Raw genomic sequence first — 16559 nt, 5'->3', positions numbered from 1 at the left:
AATAAAGTCGTGGGAATCCTACCCCAATCATTCCCCCAAGTATTTGGTCTTGATAAAATTATTTTGTCATCATGATTGAATCCAAAGAGTCTTTCTATTGCTACAATTTCTGCCTGTCTATTGGTTCCTTACCCAAACCACTTTTTTTTTTTTTTTTTTTTTTTTTTTTTTTTTTTCTCTTTGCTACTTGATTTATGTAACACTTTGCTTATATTAATTCTGTAGTAGATGAATCCTCACTATCAATAGAAGAATCATATTCATGAATAATGACACTGATACTTCTCAGTTTTTCTCACCTTTGTAATACAGAAACTTCATTCCATGTAGGGCTGAATCAAGCAAGCAGAAAACTGAGCACAGTACACGAAAGATCCCAACTAACAACTGCTCCACATTTATTGTGTGCGTGCACCAGTGGGGGAATGGGAAGACTGTGTGCGGGAGGATGGGAGATGTTTGTAAATTGTGTTCTTTTAACAGTCCTTGAATAAAGTGGGTTAGATGGGTGATGTGGGTGTACGGAGCTGTCACAATGTAGGCTAGTCTGCTTGATGCCATGCTGGTGGGAACAGTGTACTCACTCAGCGTAAACCAAGCTAGAGGCAATCACTGTACAAGCACATACTGTATAACACTGAGCAAAATTCAACATGAATCAAAGCAGGAGGGAAATAAAGTGCGGGTAATGATGTTGTGGCATTTTTAGAGAAAGATTTTGAATATTCAGCTCATCTATAGCAAAAATGTCACAGAACTGTAATAAGCAGAAAAAGTATATGGCAGTGTTTAGAAGTTGGAAAAATAATATTGGAAATTACTCTGGCGTAAGTTACTTATTCTTGATGTGAGTCCTCAAATGTGACAGTGTGATCAATAATAGTACTGGTACCAAAGAGGATAATAGATAGCACTATGCCTTTGTAAAGTACACAGGTACCAGTTCTGCAGTTCTGCCATGCTGTCATGAATGATGGTTTCTTAGCCTAACATACCCTACGTGAGCTTGTGAACCTGTGTGCCTTAGTTTTCTATTGGATTAAAATTACTAAGACTGCTCAGGCTTCCAAAAGAATGGCTTTCCAGCACCATTTTCTTTCTTATTTCCTCTCCTGTATTCTTGCTGTGTTGTAGCATTCAAATGCTCTGATTGCATCCCACCTTACAGTTACTATATTGGCTTGTAGCGGCATACCTCGTTTTTGAGGTTGGAGCAAGCTTTTGCAGGGGAGGAGGGGGTAAGCACGGAATGGGAGGTTGAGCTTTTACAAATAAGACTCCCTTGGTTAAAAATGACACCAATGTATGCAGCAGACTTTCCCTGCACCTCTGTGCATACTTGCTATTACAGTAAAAGCCCACTTGCTGACACCAATCATTTCCGTAAAATTTAAGCCAACATCTTTGGGAGAAAAGATTTAATTAACACATAAGCCCCTGAGTCACTATGATAATCTGCTTTTATAGTGATGGGAATAATCACATTTTTACCCACTGTCAGTCCTTGAAATATAGGGGTTTTATGAATAATCTATAGTACATTTTTTTTTCCTTACAGAAACAATCAGATTCTTTTGTTACTTTCAGACAAGAACATTTCTGTCTCAGACATCTAGAAAAACTCTAAATTTATCTGGTGCCTTGAGGGGCTACCTCTGCCTGTGTGACAGGAGGTCTCTTGAGCATTTTGGGTTAGTAGCGTGAAGGGAGGCTGAACAATTCCATCCTAACCAAGATCCACGAGACATCCCATTATTTAAATAGAGGTGCCCTTAGGGCAGTGTATGCAGAACCCAGTGAAAATAAATAAATAAATAAACAGTACTCATTGCAGACAATAAATAAATTTGTGGCCATGATTACAGTGCTATAAAATTAGATTCAAAAACTTTCAATATGAAGCAGAAATAATAACCTAGGTACAGAGCTTTGACAAATCTTTTCCCCCTTAGTCCAGTTGAAAAGATCATGTCTAACAGTACGTACTTTTCTGACACCTCCTTCTCCTACTTGTTATAAACCCTTGAAGGAAAAATACAGAACCTTGTTTCCCCTGGGTTAGCTTCATCTAAGTTGTTTCTGATTTAAAGTGGCATAAGTCAGATAAGTATCAGGCTTGTAAGGTTTAATTCTATGAGTGTTGGGGCTTGAGAATAATTCTATAATCACAATTTAGAGCATGTTGTATCTGTTTTTCTCACTAGACACTGAGATATCATTTTATTTTCTTTTTACTTTCTTAATACTTCTGTATTTGGTTTCACAGTACTGAACAACAGTTAAACAAGTTATGATCTGTCTATTAGGGACAACATTCATAACATCTGTAGAGTGGTAGCAACTCTAATAACCTGATTTTTTATAAATACAAATTTTGCATCTAGATAACTGCTTTTTTAAATGATAGCAGTCCTCTTGTGTTATGCTTGATTGCAACCTGTTTTCTAAATTAAAAAATGTAAATGCGGCATTGACAAAGGTTAAAAAGATTTACAGTGGGTTCTGTCAGCAGTGCATACACACACCAAACCAAATCCTATGTATCTAATCAGTGTCCTCTGGACTGTGTGCCTTGCTCCATTGTTTACTCTCAAATCCATAATAATTTTGTATCCTTTCACTGGGCAAAGATTCATTTTAAAAACTAATGAATTTAAAAATATGCTTTTCCCTTGTCCATTTGATACTGAGCTGCAATTTGACTTTCATTGTTTGTTTCCCTCCTTGTCTCATCAATCCTTTTCTCTCTTTCTGTCCTTTTACTTTATTACATTTTTTATTGAGGACTGAGATGAACTGGTTGCTGCATCATGGGCCCATTACACTTCCTAACAATTCCATTTACACCTTATTGTTTGTCTTATTGCTGGAAAATTCAGGTGATTCATCATGCCTGAAGAAGCACCTGATCCCAATTCCCTTGATATCACGATCACTATGTGACAGGAATACAGTTAGTAGTGGCTTTCAGGCTCTAAGAGGCCAAGGTGATAACTCTTTTGGGACTTTTAGCCTCTCAAGTATTGATGAGTTCCATTTTCGTAACGGTCTGTTTTCTTGCTCCCTTTCAACAGCCCCCTGAGTGTGGAAAAGGGCTTGGAGTTAATAAAGGATGTGGCAGATCTCCTGAAGCTGCAGATGAGTGCCTTCGATGATGTCAAGTATGTACATGGAATTTGGCCCTTTTTACTTTATTGGATTTCTTATTGTTTTTGAATGTTTTGTCTTACAAGGAAATATCTACTCTTTAATGTCAAAATTAATTAGAGCATGTGAGAGAAAAAAAGAATATTGTGATGATTTTTATAATGTCTCCTACACACAGTTAGAAACAAATTATTTAATAAACACTATAAAGACTGAAATAACCCTATGCTCCCACAGGGAAAAACAGTCTATTCAAAGTGCTGTAAAAATATTACTATCTTATTTAACAGGATCTGGGTAAGGCAAATATTGTGAACGGTCATCATACCTAGTGTTGCTGACAGGGAAACAACATGGGTTGTTCCCAACAGATGGAGAAGAACTTCAGTCCCTGGATTTCAGTCTGGCATGTGGCACAACAGGTCATGCCTCCTGGACAGCTACTCATTTAACAAGTCACAGGGAGTTCAGCTATGCTGAGAACCCTTTTTTCTTCATATTATCTGTACTGATAAATGTTCTGCATGTTAATCACCTAAGCTACAAGCTTATGATTTACCATGTCTGGTAAAAAAATTTAGATTGGGATTTTCTTCAAATATTTTGGTAGGAGCATTTACTTTGCAAAATTTTACTCCTTCCTTCATAAAACAGAAAGTAAAACTAGTTTGATAGAGAAGTAACAGAAAAGAAGGGTCAGCTGTGGGTGGCTTGTGACAGCTTGCTAGAAAAGAAGTCATAACTTGGCTCACAGAAAATGACCAATGTTTGTGTAACATCCAATTTCTGCCTGTTTCAGAGTGTTTGGGGTTGCTTGCTTTTCCCCATGAGTCGTGTTGCTGAAAGGCATTGTCTTTCTCAGCCTTACTTGTGCTTTTGCTTAACCTTCATCTCCAGTTAATATAATTCATCATTTAATGCTATGTTTTAAGCAGTAGTCTGAAGATGTTGCATCTTTGCTGGAAGAGTTTGTTATTAATCAGGAAAAAAAAAAATCTACCCCTTCTATATCTGAATATATGGTGGGAAATAGATTACTGGTAAGAGTCATTTTAGAAATCTGACAAATACAAGGCATATAAAGTTTAGTTGTTTAGAAGGAAAATATTCACATTTTTATTTATTTATTTATTTATATATATATATTTTTAGAGCTATTCTTTACATCGCTGAATGACTTTTTACTTGTATTTTATGAAATGTACTTTTTATGAAAACTGAGTTTTGTAATTACAAAAAATGACAATATTTTATGGCTTTCCTTATAAAAAGAATTTGCAACCTTGAATTTGAATAGTAGCAGATAAATCAATGTCTGCTGTACATTTAAAGGGATAATTCCATGGAACAAGTTCTCTGCTGGAATCAATGGGTTCTGCTTCATTAACTTCATTCATTTACCATACAAGAGCACTTTCACCTACCTTTCTAATTGTTAGCATAAAGCCTTTTGGTTATTTTTTTTATTTGATAAATCACAACAGCATTGCAATTGGCAAGCTGTAGATTCATTCTCTAATGGAAAATATCCCTCCAGTGAAATAGCAAGCTATGAAAAACCCTTTTCTTTTCTTTAATATGTGACTTTAGGGAAGCTGCTTATTTTGCATCCATTAACATACAGTCATATGACAGTACCAAAATTACTGGTATAGTATGGTCAGTATTTTAAAATTGTGTTATAAACGGTGATAATTCCAAACAGGACAGGAGTATTCTGTCTATCAGCACAAAGCTTTCATTGGTTTTTATGTATCTGTAAAAGGTTATCTCAAATCCCAAGTAAGAGAAGAATTTGTCCAAAACAAATGGTATTTACTCAAGAAAATGAGGTGTTTTGACTCAGGTTAAACCCCTGAAGTGCTACAGAAATGTGGAGACAGACAGCAGATAGAGTAGAACTCAAAGTTTTAGAAAAAGGCTTCACCGAGAAAAGAATAAACGCTTTTTGGATTTGTTCTTCCATCATCATCCATTATTGGAAAACTGTATTTACTTGAAGGCTCTGGTTACCTTCTGAATGGCCTCATGTAGAGGGGTTTCAGGAAAGACTTGATGTCATGGTTATTCCTTATCCATCTTTGACATAATGAAGGATGAAAATGAGACCTCTCAGGAAATATTTTATTTTATTAGCTTTCTTTTTTCTCAGAGATTCATAAAAAAAAAAAAAAAAAAAAAAAAAAAAGTATTAATAAGCTCGAGACCAAAGATTTATAGAGGAAATGGGAAAATAAACTATTTTAGTTGGAACTCTGACCTGAGCATGAACTTGGATTAAAATTTTCAACTCTCTTAGTCTTCCAGGAATTCTCAAAAGGAAGAGACAATATAGGGCTGAAAATTTTAGACTATTCCAAAGATTTCAGATTAAAGTAATTTTAATGGGAACCAGAGTTCTCATTAATTTCAGAGTACAAACAAAGCAATCATATTCAATAGTAATAGTGTAAGAAGAACTGAGGACAGAGGATGAGTTATTTTAAAATGTTAAGTTCTTTTAAAGTTCTTTAAATTCTCAAATAAAATGTTCTTGTCCTTTTCTCTGGAAAAAAAAAAAAAAGTGATTTAAAATGCACTGCTTTGCAAATACATTACTGCATTTACTTAGTTTTGTCTGCAAATATCTTTCATTCTTCCCTATATATATATATATATATTTACTTTTTTCATTTGCCTTGGAGTTTGGCTAAATGAACAGTAGCTTTTGCCATGGGTTTTTACCGATTCCCGTGTTAGTTCTTGATTTTAGTTTATACATGGTAGTAATCAGCTTATCTTATCTTCTCTTTCACAATCCTGCCAGTTTTAACCGATGGCCTGCAATTCACAGTGTAGCCTCAGGCTTGGCTCCCAGAGCGTTCAGTCCACTTCTACAGTTGGTTTGTTGTCAAGTTTGCATTGATATAAACTTTGCTCACCCTGTGAAGCAGATGATTGGGAATAGATTTGGAGAATACATAATTAGAAATACTTCAACATTGAAGAAAAGATCCAACATGCTAGCTGTCACTTTTGGATACAGCCTGAATCTTTATGGAAGTAATAGTTATGCTTAATATGTTTTGTTAATGGTTATGTAGCTGTCAAATAAATTCCATTATTTCTTATTACATCATTAGAGACCATTAAAAGGATATTAGCATGCTGATGTAATTATGCAAGCAGACGTAAAATGACTATAGTTATGATTTTAAAATCTAATTATGGGTGTCCAATGCCTCTGGTGATTGATTGTTGGACTGGTATCATGGATTGAAGTCAGATGGGTGGTAGTACTAGGAGAGTTTGTATTTATTTAAAAAATAATTTTACCACTGCAATCTGCAACATTGACCTTCTTCCTGTAATTACAGTTCTTCACACATTATAGAAAAAACTTACAAACATAAGAGATTGTCAACAGAAGTCCAAATATAATAAAACTACTTAAATCTGGTAGCTCAACTGTGAAGGTAGTGGAAATCAAAGACACTGGGTTAGAACATATATGACTTCTTTGGGTTCTCAGAGAAATACAAATCATTGTTATGCTCTTATGTAAAGTTCTTATACTTGAGATATTTACTGTGAACATTGCTAATGGGAGGGGTTCAGCTCAATTTAGCTGAATACCTTTACATAGAAAGAAAGCACATGACATTCAGATGTCATAGTATTTCAGACTGTATATCCTACCATTCTCAGCATTCTCAGCCTCCAGCTAAAAGTGAAATTTTCTGCTGAATATTTCATCCTTTGATGGATGTTGCAGTAATACTGTATTATTTTTCTTTTCCTTATTATTTCTCTCTTAAGACTTATATGATTTTCCCTATGGTTATTGAAGATCTCTTACTGTCCGTGTCTCTATTTTCCAATCTTGTTCTACTGTTTTGGCTTCCTCCATCTGTACATCTTAATGGACAGTACTCAAAGAACTGTCCTTCCAGGAGAGGTGATAACTTGACAAAGTGTGCCATAATTTTTCAATGGAAAACCTGTAGTAGAACATCCTGTATTCCTTCCATAAAAACATTAATATTTATCTGCTACCATTGTTTTGGAGTGTAACAGTAATTGTCTATATGAGCATATAATCTATGTATGTAATTTTGGGGATGAACAGGATGCTTATGCTAAATTTCAAGTGCTAATGTAAATAGATTTTGAAAGATCATTCTAATTATCTAATATGAACTGGATTGCAAAAACATAAAATTTAACCAATATATTCCTTATCATGTACAGTTTGCATGTGTGTCAAGGCAAATGTATGTCAATCCATATCCAAGGCGAAGTTAAGAAAACCCCTCACCAAGCTTTTAGTGTCTAAAGCTCAAACTCAGAAGCCTCAAGCTGGTTGTTCGGCTTTCACCTGATTGTTTCCCCCATCCACACTGAGACTAGAGATGAACTCAGTGTTTTAGCTGAATAGTGTATTCCATGAAAAATGAAAATTCAGGTTAACTGAAGCTATGTATGAAAACTATATGGAAGCTTAAGCTGGCAAACACCTTTCAAAATTTCTAGCAGCCACAGCAGTGTGGTTTGACATTTTGAAAGTAAAATGCTATAATTTTTCAGTTCAAGGTAATGACTCATTTCAAAATTTAATTATGTTTGGCTTATAAGGCAAATGCAAAATAAACAAAAACATTGATTTCCGACTGAACTCAAGTGATTGTTTTGTTTGTTGTGTTTTTTTTTTTTTTCAGCTGACCAAAAATACCAGTCTTTCAATAATCACGAATTATGATATAGCCTTGAAATACTTTTTTTTTTTTTTTTTTTTTAGCAGACCTCTGTCTTACTCCATATGCAGGAAATAAAATGCTCAGTTAATGAGCAGATCTTCAGTGTTCCATTTTATCCTCATTGTTCAATGTGTGGCTTCAGGCTTTATTTACTGCACATTATTCAAATCCTGCTCTGAGGTCAGAAAACCCATTTCTGCTCGTTGTTTTTTGTTCTGTTTTGGTTGGTTGGTTGGTTGGTTTGGTTTGTTTTCCTACGGTGCTTTTCACAAGGCTATCAAAACATTTGACTAACATAAATTGATACACTTAGCTCACACGAGATATGGTGTATTATAAGGACCATACAGAGCTGGCATTTATGCATGAAAAGATTAATGTCATAGTATCTACTAATTCAAGGTGTCCAGTCCAATGGCTTTGAGTGTGGTTTATACAGCCTCTTCTGTGAAGATCTTCACACGTTGAGACACAAGTCCCGTTGCCTTCAGTTACCATTCTAAGTGCTCAGCAGTCCCAGAAGTCAGCTGTCAATTTAGACAATGCTACCTGCTTCCATAAAAAAAAATATGCCTGAAATGACCTGGCTTCAAATGAACTGAATCTGAATCTGAATCTGAATCTGAATCTGAATCTGAATCTGAATCTGAAGCAGAACTGGATGGTACCAGCAGAATTCAAGATAATGATAGACCTTTATGTCCTTGTAGTAACATGCCTGGTTTGCAAAATATTACCTGAGGTCTGCCAGCAATGACATTGAGGCCCCTTGAAATATATATATATTTTTTTTATCTAGCACTTGACCACCATTCATTAGGAATATTACTGGAAAACAACATAGAACAACAACAGCAACGACAACAACAACAAAACACCACTTTGAAGAGAAAAGCTGCATCTGTAGATACAAAATAAGTCAAGACTGATTTTTCCTTTTATACTCTGGCATGTCCTTAGCATCAACTATGTTTCTAAGTATTCTATATAAGCAGTGATCTAACAAAAGATTGAATTTGGGTCGTCATCATGAGGGCAGCTGTGAACACATTCTTGATATACTTAAAATCTGTTTCTAAGTAGTGTGATTAGAAACACTTTCCACTATTCAAAGAAAAGGTCTCACATAGCCAAACAGTACCTATCTTTATCTTTGTTCTTAGGAAGGTCTGGAACGGTTGGGCTGGAATAATACAATCTGAAAAGTCAGCGAACCATCCCTGTAAAAAGAACTTGGACTGAGGAAGGTCTTTGAAAATCAAACTAAGTGGTGAAAGTTCGGAAAAGCTTTAAATGTGTTCAAATCAGAAGTGTTGAGTAGGCACACTGATGAGTGGAGCTCCCAGCCTCACCTATTATGAACATGTGCATTGGCTGTAGTGTCCTAATTGTGCTGTATAGGTTTTGTTCATTGTTTGTCATATTTTTCTAACACCTGAAAAACTCAATCAGCCAGTTAATCATATTCAGTCATCCAGAACCTAAACACTGGAACGGTACTTGGTATTTTCACTTCATCATGCTGATGGATTATGACATTTGGTATATGTACACTCTAAATGTGAACATCTCAGGAAATTGTCGGTAGCTTAAGAGGCAGGATAGTGTGATGGAGGCTTATTTAACCTGGTGATCTGTAGTGGGACAGGCAGTACAATGTTTTCTTCAGTTTCTTTCTCTTTTGGTATCAACCTGTAACATGTAAACTTCACTCTACTGTGGAAGCGCAATTATTCATTTTTCCATGATTAAGTATGATTAATTTTTTCCTTTTTCTTGGACACCTGTGGGTGAATCTTCTTGCAAAGATTTTTTTTTTTTTTTTTTTTTTTTTCCCCAGATTGGCAGATTCTGCCATCTATAGCATTTAGATTTACTACTGAGAGAAATTTTCAAAATATTGTGCTTTTAAAGAAAAAACATACAGTCCATGCTGTTCTCCTTAGGGTGCTATAATATGCAGCACCATTGCCTAGGAATAGGTTGAATTTTTATCTGCATTGCATTGCATTTACTGTCCGGATATTAAGCAACATTTTTATTCCAGTTTGAACTCTACTATGCTTGGTTTCAATAAACAAATACCTTTCAAAAAAGTTGAAAAATATTTGTCATCTATTCCTTGATTTTAAATAGCAAACCAACAGACTAAGGCTATTTGGCATAATCTTGTTTAAAATGTTATAAAAGCATAACTCAGAAATAATGGTACCACTTTTATTCAAACTTGACTTCTTCTACAGATTTAATGAGTCTGGAAAACAAATTGTCTGAAAAATGTACTGCTGTAACTCATTGCATGCAGGCTTTTATAAGAAATTACATTGTGTTTTCTGGTACATATTGTCTTATTTGACAACTAATTTATAATATAAAGATGCATCAATTTTTAAAGAAATTAGGGTAAGGAAACAAAAATAAGGTGGAAGTTTCAACTCTGCATTCCTTTACTTAAAAATGAGTGATTTCTCAGCCTTAGCAATACATTAGTCTTGTGGATTTTTCCCCTGAGGTATAATATATTTTGTGTGCTTTTCTTTAATAAATGTGCATATAACCAAGATCATTTTGCCTTCTCCACTGTAACTTTCCTGCTAGAAAAATATAAAAATATATTAAAATAACAAGAAGGACTTTGGCCTGCAGCATTTTATGAATTCTAGGTGACAAAATAGAAAGACCATAAAAATCTACAGAGACTCTTATAAATAAAAATGTAGTAAGTTTGGCTTTCCATTACAACATTTAATCTAATTAAATCAGAGGATTTGTACCTTTGTAATCAAAAGGAGAATGAAATCCCATGTTATAGATACAGATCCATGTACTCATAGGTCTCTACTCAAGAGAAGATTTTTTATGGATAAGTGAGCTTCTAAAATTTATCAATTTTTAACCTCTTTTTTCTCTGCTTTCTCTCTATATTACTGTCTGTACATCATAACCATTTTTTAAACAAAATTAAATTCCATAATATAATATGCTATGGTGGATAAACTGCTTTGTCTGAAGCAAGACACTGAATATGTGCCATTCCGTTGAATTTATATAACATTTCACATATTAACATGTAATTATTTCCATTCTACAGATGGGTAAATTGAAACTCAAGACAGTTTTCTTGATATTCCCCCAAATGGTACAGAACTTGGTGACAGATATGAGAATAGAAACATAGAACTGTGATTCTCACTCTTGAACTAAAACTTGCTTTACAAATAGCACAACCAATATTAGAAATGGAAAAAGATTATCATGTAGGGAAACTGGTTATATATATTTTTAAGAAAAGATTCTTTGAAAGATTTGTTTAAAAGTATAATTCATTAAAAATATATGAAATGAAGAAATATACAAATTATGACTTTCTTGATCCTCTCTCCCTTGGCTTCTTGATCTCCTTTTCTCTCTCCTTTTCTCATTTTCTCTCTCTCCATTACCTTATGGATGGGTAGATTAATAAAATAAATATTACAGACCTGCTGGCCATGTTGAATAGATAAATCATTCTTTTTCACATTTTCTATTTAACACCTAGCCAGTAAATATTTTGTATCCAAACCCATGAGCTGCACCACAACCTACCTAGAAAGAGTTTGTATTCCCAAGAAATCATAAATGCAGTGGGAACAAATGCACTGTTGCAGGTGTGACTGAAAGATCCCAATAATTTCCCCTTGAAGTGCCTCCTTTGTAAAGGAAGTAGGTTGATGCCAAATGTCTCTCTTTCACAGCTGGTGGAGGAATCCCAAGATCAAATCTTCTAGGTGGTCTTCTCAGAACTAAAGGAGAAGCCAACAGGTTCTTGAGAGGGCAAGCAGTAGGACACAGTAGCACTCTAGCTCAAAGTTTCAAAGATTTTTAAATTGAGGCTGTAGTAAAGTTTGTTTTCTTTGGTCTTCTGTTGTGCTGTCTAATCAATCAAAGAAATTTGTGGCCTATCAGGCTCCTATTGAAGTTAAAAGGGTCTATTGCTTAAAAGGGTCTTATAAAAAAGATGGAGAAAGACTCTTTATGCGGGTAGATAGTGACGGTACAAGGGGGAATGGTCTTAAACTAAAAGAGGATAGATTTAGATTAGACATTAGGAGGAAGTTCTTCACTGTAAGGGTAGTGAAGCACTGGCACAGGTTTCCCAGAAATGTTGTGGATGCCCCATCCCTGGAGGTGTTCAAGGCCAGGCTGGATGGGGCCCTGGCCAACCTGATCTAGTGGGTGGCATCCCTGCCTATGGCAGGGGGGTTGGAGATAAATGATCTTTAAGGTCCCTTCTAACCCAAGCCATTCTATGATACTACGAATAAAAGTCACTTGTGCAAACTCAGGGCAGGGAGACTATCAGTACAGAAGACAGATTTTACATGTGAGTTCAAGATACCATTAACACAGGTGTGCTAAAGATAAGTGGGCCTGATGTCAGCAAAATACATTGAAAACCTAAGACTGCTGCATACTAGCCAGACCACCAAAAGGTATAATGAATGGAAGTATAAATAGAATACAATTATATATATAATTTTTAATCACATAAATTTATTATTATTTAGCTTAACCAGTGGAGGGTGAAAAAAAAAATCACTGTACATTCAAGCAGTATTTTTAGATCATTTTCCCACTCTCGAAGGGTCCAAACAGTCTTTTCCTGTAAAAAAATATAGCACTTGTATGTTTTGTTCCTTTAAATACTGTAATTAAGAACCTTATTTGCATTGCGGGCAAAGCTGGCAACTTTCATGTACTCAGCGTGGTGAAAGTGTCAAATTTCATGGTTTGTGACAGATTAATAGAAAAATTATTTTAAAACTCTGCAAATTATTCATAGATCTTGAGTAATCATCAGAGGTTGCATTTTGTGAAGAATAAAAATAGGAAAAACTGAGTATAGCTTCAATCTCTAAATTGAGTGTTGTCCATTTTTTAAATCATTTAAATTGTCAGCTTAGCAAAAAATCTTCACCTTAGATGAATTGAATTGTAAAATCTTTAAAATACCCCTTCATCATCGTTTGCATTGTAAATGAGCATTCGTGTATTTAGAAAAAAAAATGATTTGAAAAAATTGAAGCCAGGCAAAAATGCCAGGAGTTCTGCATGGAGGAGCAATGAGCTCCTAGACAAATGCAAACACAAGCAGGAAGCCTAAAGAAGCAAAGAGAATGTTGTGGTTTAACCCTGGCAGGCAGCTGAGCACCACACAGCAGCTAGCTCACTCTCCCCATGTGGGATGTGGGAGAGAATTGGAAAGGTAGAAGTGTGAGAACTCATGGGTTGAGATAAAGGCATTTTACTAGGTAAAACAAAAGCTGTGTGTGCAATCAAAGCAAAACAAGGAATGATCACCACTTGCCATCAGCAGACAGCATTCAGCCACCTCCAGGAAAGGAGATCATCATATACAATGATTTCTTGGGAAGACAAATGCCAGCACTCTGAACATCCTCCCCCTTCCTCCTTTTTTCCCCCATCTTTTATTGCTGAACATGATGCTACATGGTATGGGACATCATCCCTTTGGCCAGTTTAGGTCAGCTGTCTTGGCTGTGTCCCCTCCCAATCTCTAGTGCACCCCCAGCCTCCTCGCTGGCAGGGCAACACGAGAAGCTGAAAAGTCCTTGGCTCTGTGTGAACGCTGCTCTGCAAGAACTAAAAATATCAGTGAATTATCAGCACTGTTTTTATCAAAACTCCAAAACACAGCATGAGAATCAGTGAGATCAGTGCAGCAGGGTGACTTCATGGAGAATAATTTCAGGGGAAGAGAAGAGGGCAGTACAAGGTGTCCAGATAATTACCTGATTTATGACAGCTGTACATGTATATGGGGCTTACAGAGGTAAATCTGAGCTGCAACCATCAAATCCAGCCATAAGTTTTGTTTCCATGTAGTTACATTTGCAAGATGTGATTGCTTGGAAACTGTCAATCTATCTGATCTTTCTAATCTGTCTGCTGAATCCACCACACCCAGCTGCATTGTTTATATTATTCTGCTGAAATGTAATTGATAATACAAAGTCATCCACTAACTGGTGAATTGGTAAGAATTAGTGTCTTTACTGTAGCAGAGATTTTGCTTTTTCTTCTTTAGTACTTGGCCATTGTCAGGTGTTGATACAACATAATCTTCTTTAACTTTCTCTCTCTATGCTAGCTGCAAGTTGAATACAAGAAAATATTTCCATATTTCTGCAGACAGTGTTGCAAATGCATACTTAGAATATGATGATATAAATATGAATAGTTAAGAAAATGTATTTGAGGCAATAATGCAGCATGTTGTGGAACACTGTGCCATTCTGCAGTTTAAGAGTTTCCATCTCCAAGAACTGGCAAGACACAAGAAGCTCAATTAGCTGTAATAGGAAAAATTTTTTTAATTGATCGTTGTCTGTAACACACGTGCATAATATATACATGTAAGCAGAAATGTGAGAATAGATATGGCTGTATATTGACTTTTGATCCATTCAGAAAGAAAATTAGGCAAACTTTTTAAAAGTAAAGGTATTAAAGATGAGGGTTTTTTTTTAATTTTAATTTTAATTTTTATTTTTATTTTTTTTTTAGTAATATATCTAGGTGATGATCAATATATGCTAGTCAACAGTTCGGGGAAGTTATTTTGTAGAATACATTCTTCACAGGTTTTAACAATACATTCTTCACAATACATTCTTCACTGGTTTCTGGAATGTTTGAGCTTTAGTCAGTACCTGCTTACATAATATAAATAGAATGTGAAGCAATGATCCACAAAATAAATGTTGGTCAAAAGTTCTGGTCAAAAATATCGGCGAGACCTGAATCAAGTGACTGATGAGATTATAGCTAGATTGAATAACAGAAGGAGCCCAAAATAGCATGAGTACGCTTTTTAATCCTTCTATGTATTATATAAGGATGACCAGCTGCACTGCTCTGCCTTTGCCTTGCTCTGTAAATCATGTTATTCAAACATACTGTATTACGAAAGTGCCTCTGTTAATGATGAGCTTTTTTCTGTCAATCTGATTTGACATAAATATGTTTATAACCAATATGTGAAGTATGTAACCCACTTACACAAGTGTGACCATTTTAGTTTTTCCAAAATTGAGAAGGTGAAAAGGAGGTTTTGGTGCAACATAAACAATGGACATAAAACTTCAAATTCCTAAACACGGGAAGCACAGAAATGTGTACACGTTGCAAGTCATTAGTTCAAGCCCACCAAACATTTCCTGAGACAATTACCTTTGCTGCTATAAAATTTACTTTGCACAAGCCTCTGGAGCATTACTAATTGCTTTTCTTAACCCCCAGAGATTAAAGGATTTTGAAATGAACATATAGACAAGTGGTGACTCTAATTTCAAATCTAAGCTTTATTAAGGCAAGCTCTGTTTTACGAAATAGGGTCATTAAGAGAATGTTTAATGTTGACAGTATCCAATCCTGATCTCCTCATCTTACTCCAATCTTGAGAAATAGCACTCTGCCTGTATTTTTTAAAAATCTGGTGCAATCTCAACTCATTTCCATCTGGCATCAGCTCTATGTCTCATCTTCAAGAATACACATAACCATGTTGGCACTTGTTTCTCAAATCCTTTTCCACTAGGGGGTATGATAGACTGTGACTGTATTTCACAGTAAACCTTTCATATGATATTGTAGTACACACACATGAGGGAGAAGAATGGGCATGCAAAGCGTGGTACATAATTTATGGAGATTCAAACCCTGTCATTCATAAATATAATTATAACCAAAGGCTTGAAAGTAATACGGACCTTGCCATATTGATCATGCTCCAGCTCTGTTTATTCAGATCATTCATTTCCTGACAGACAAAATAGAATAAGAATGTTGTTAGTCTGTAAAACAATTAAATAAAAGAAATACTTCTATTTCACACAAAGAATATTGTTTATTTCTGTACATGTTGTGCACCCTCCCACCTTCAGATGGGAAATATAAACCCAAGGGGAGGGAATATTATTAAATCAGCAATCAACCTTCAAGTCATTTTGGTATAAACACTGTAATTATTTCATCTCTAGTAAACAGAATATAAGACAACAGCACATAAGGGTGACAATTTGCAATATGCTTTGAATGTCTTTGTTAAAAAAAAACTATTATGGCTGAAGGCAACATTATTGAAATTAAAAAAAAAAAAAAAAAAGCAGAAGTTGTGACAGCCAACAGAGGGGCTAATTAGTCAGTAAATTTCAAGTAATAAATTTAGCAGGTCATTGCAACAGACATTACGTTTTGCACAGGGAGAAGTCACCATTTATTGGCCTTGGCAACAGAGTTGCTTACCTTTATTCAAAAATAAATCATAAAATGGTATTCTGAAAAAAAAAAAAAAAAAAAAAAAAAAAAAAAAGGTAGGTATGGTTATAATAATATAGTCCAAATACCTTCTAAACTCACGATCTTATTTAGTTGTGTTTCAGTTCATTTATGTCAGTACAGTCAACTACACATTTATATAGGTGTAACTGTAGTAACATACACCTTGTTTGGAAAAAAAAGAAGTTAAACAAAAAATGTAATATAAAATATTGTCTTTCTAGATTAAAGGTGCTGCTACCTAACACTTTTAATCTCTTGGTTAGAGCAGAAGAAACATTACATCACGTGTATTAGATTTAGTTTACGTTTCAGGTGTGTTTTACATTTGCAGTT

The 16559-nt window shown here is 35.0% G+C and overlaps 1 protein-coding gene across 1 annotated transcript in view; it reads left to right on the top strand.

The window, feature by feature from the left end:
* PTPRN2 (protein tyrosine phosphatase receptor type N2) overlaps window positions 1-16559 on the top strand; it is a 654334-nt gene that overhangs the window by 275569 nt on the left and 362206 nt on the right. Inside the window, exon 10 of the mRNA XM_082755144.1 lies at window positions 3075-3161. Coding sequence (XP_082611270.1) covers window positions 3075-3161 — 87 coding nt within the window. The remainder of the gene's footprint in view (window positions 1-3074; window positions 3162-16559) is intronic.

The sequence above is a fragment of the Aythya marila genome (assembly GCF_965140915.1).
Source record: "Aythya marila genome assembly, chromosome: 2".
Classification (NCBI taxonomy): domain Eukaryota; kingdom Metazoa; phylum Chordata; class Aves; order Anseriformes; family Anatidae; genus Aythya; species Aythya marila.
This window is presented reverse-complemented; position numbering and strand designations above follow the sequence as displayed.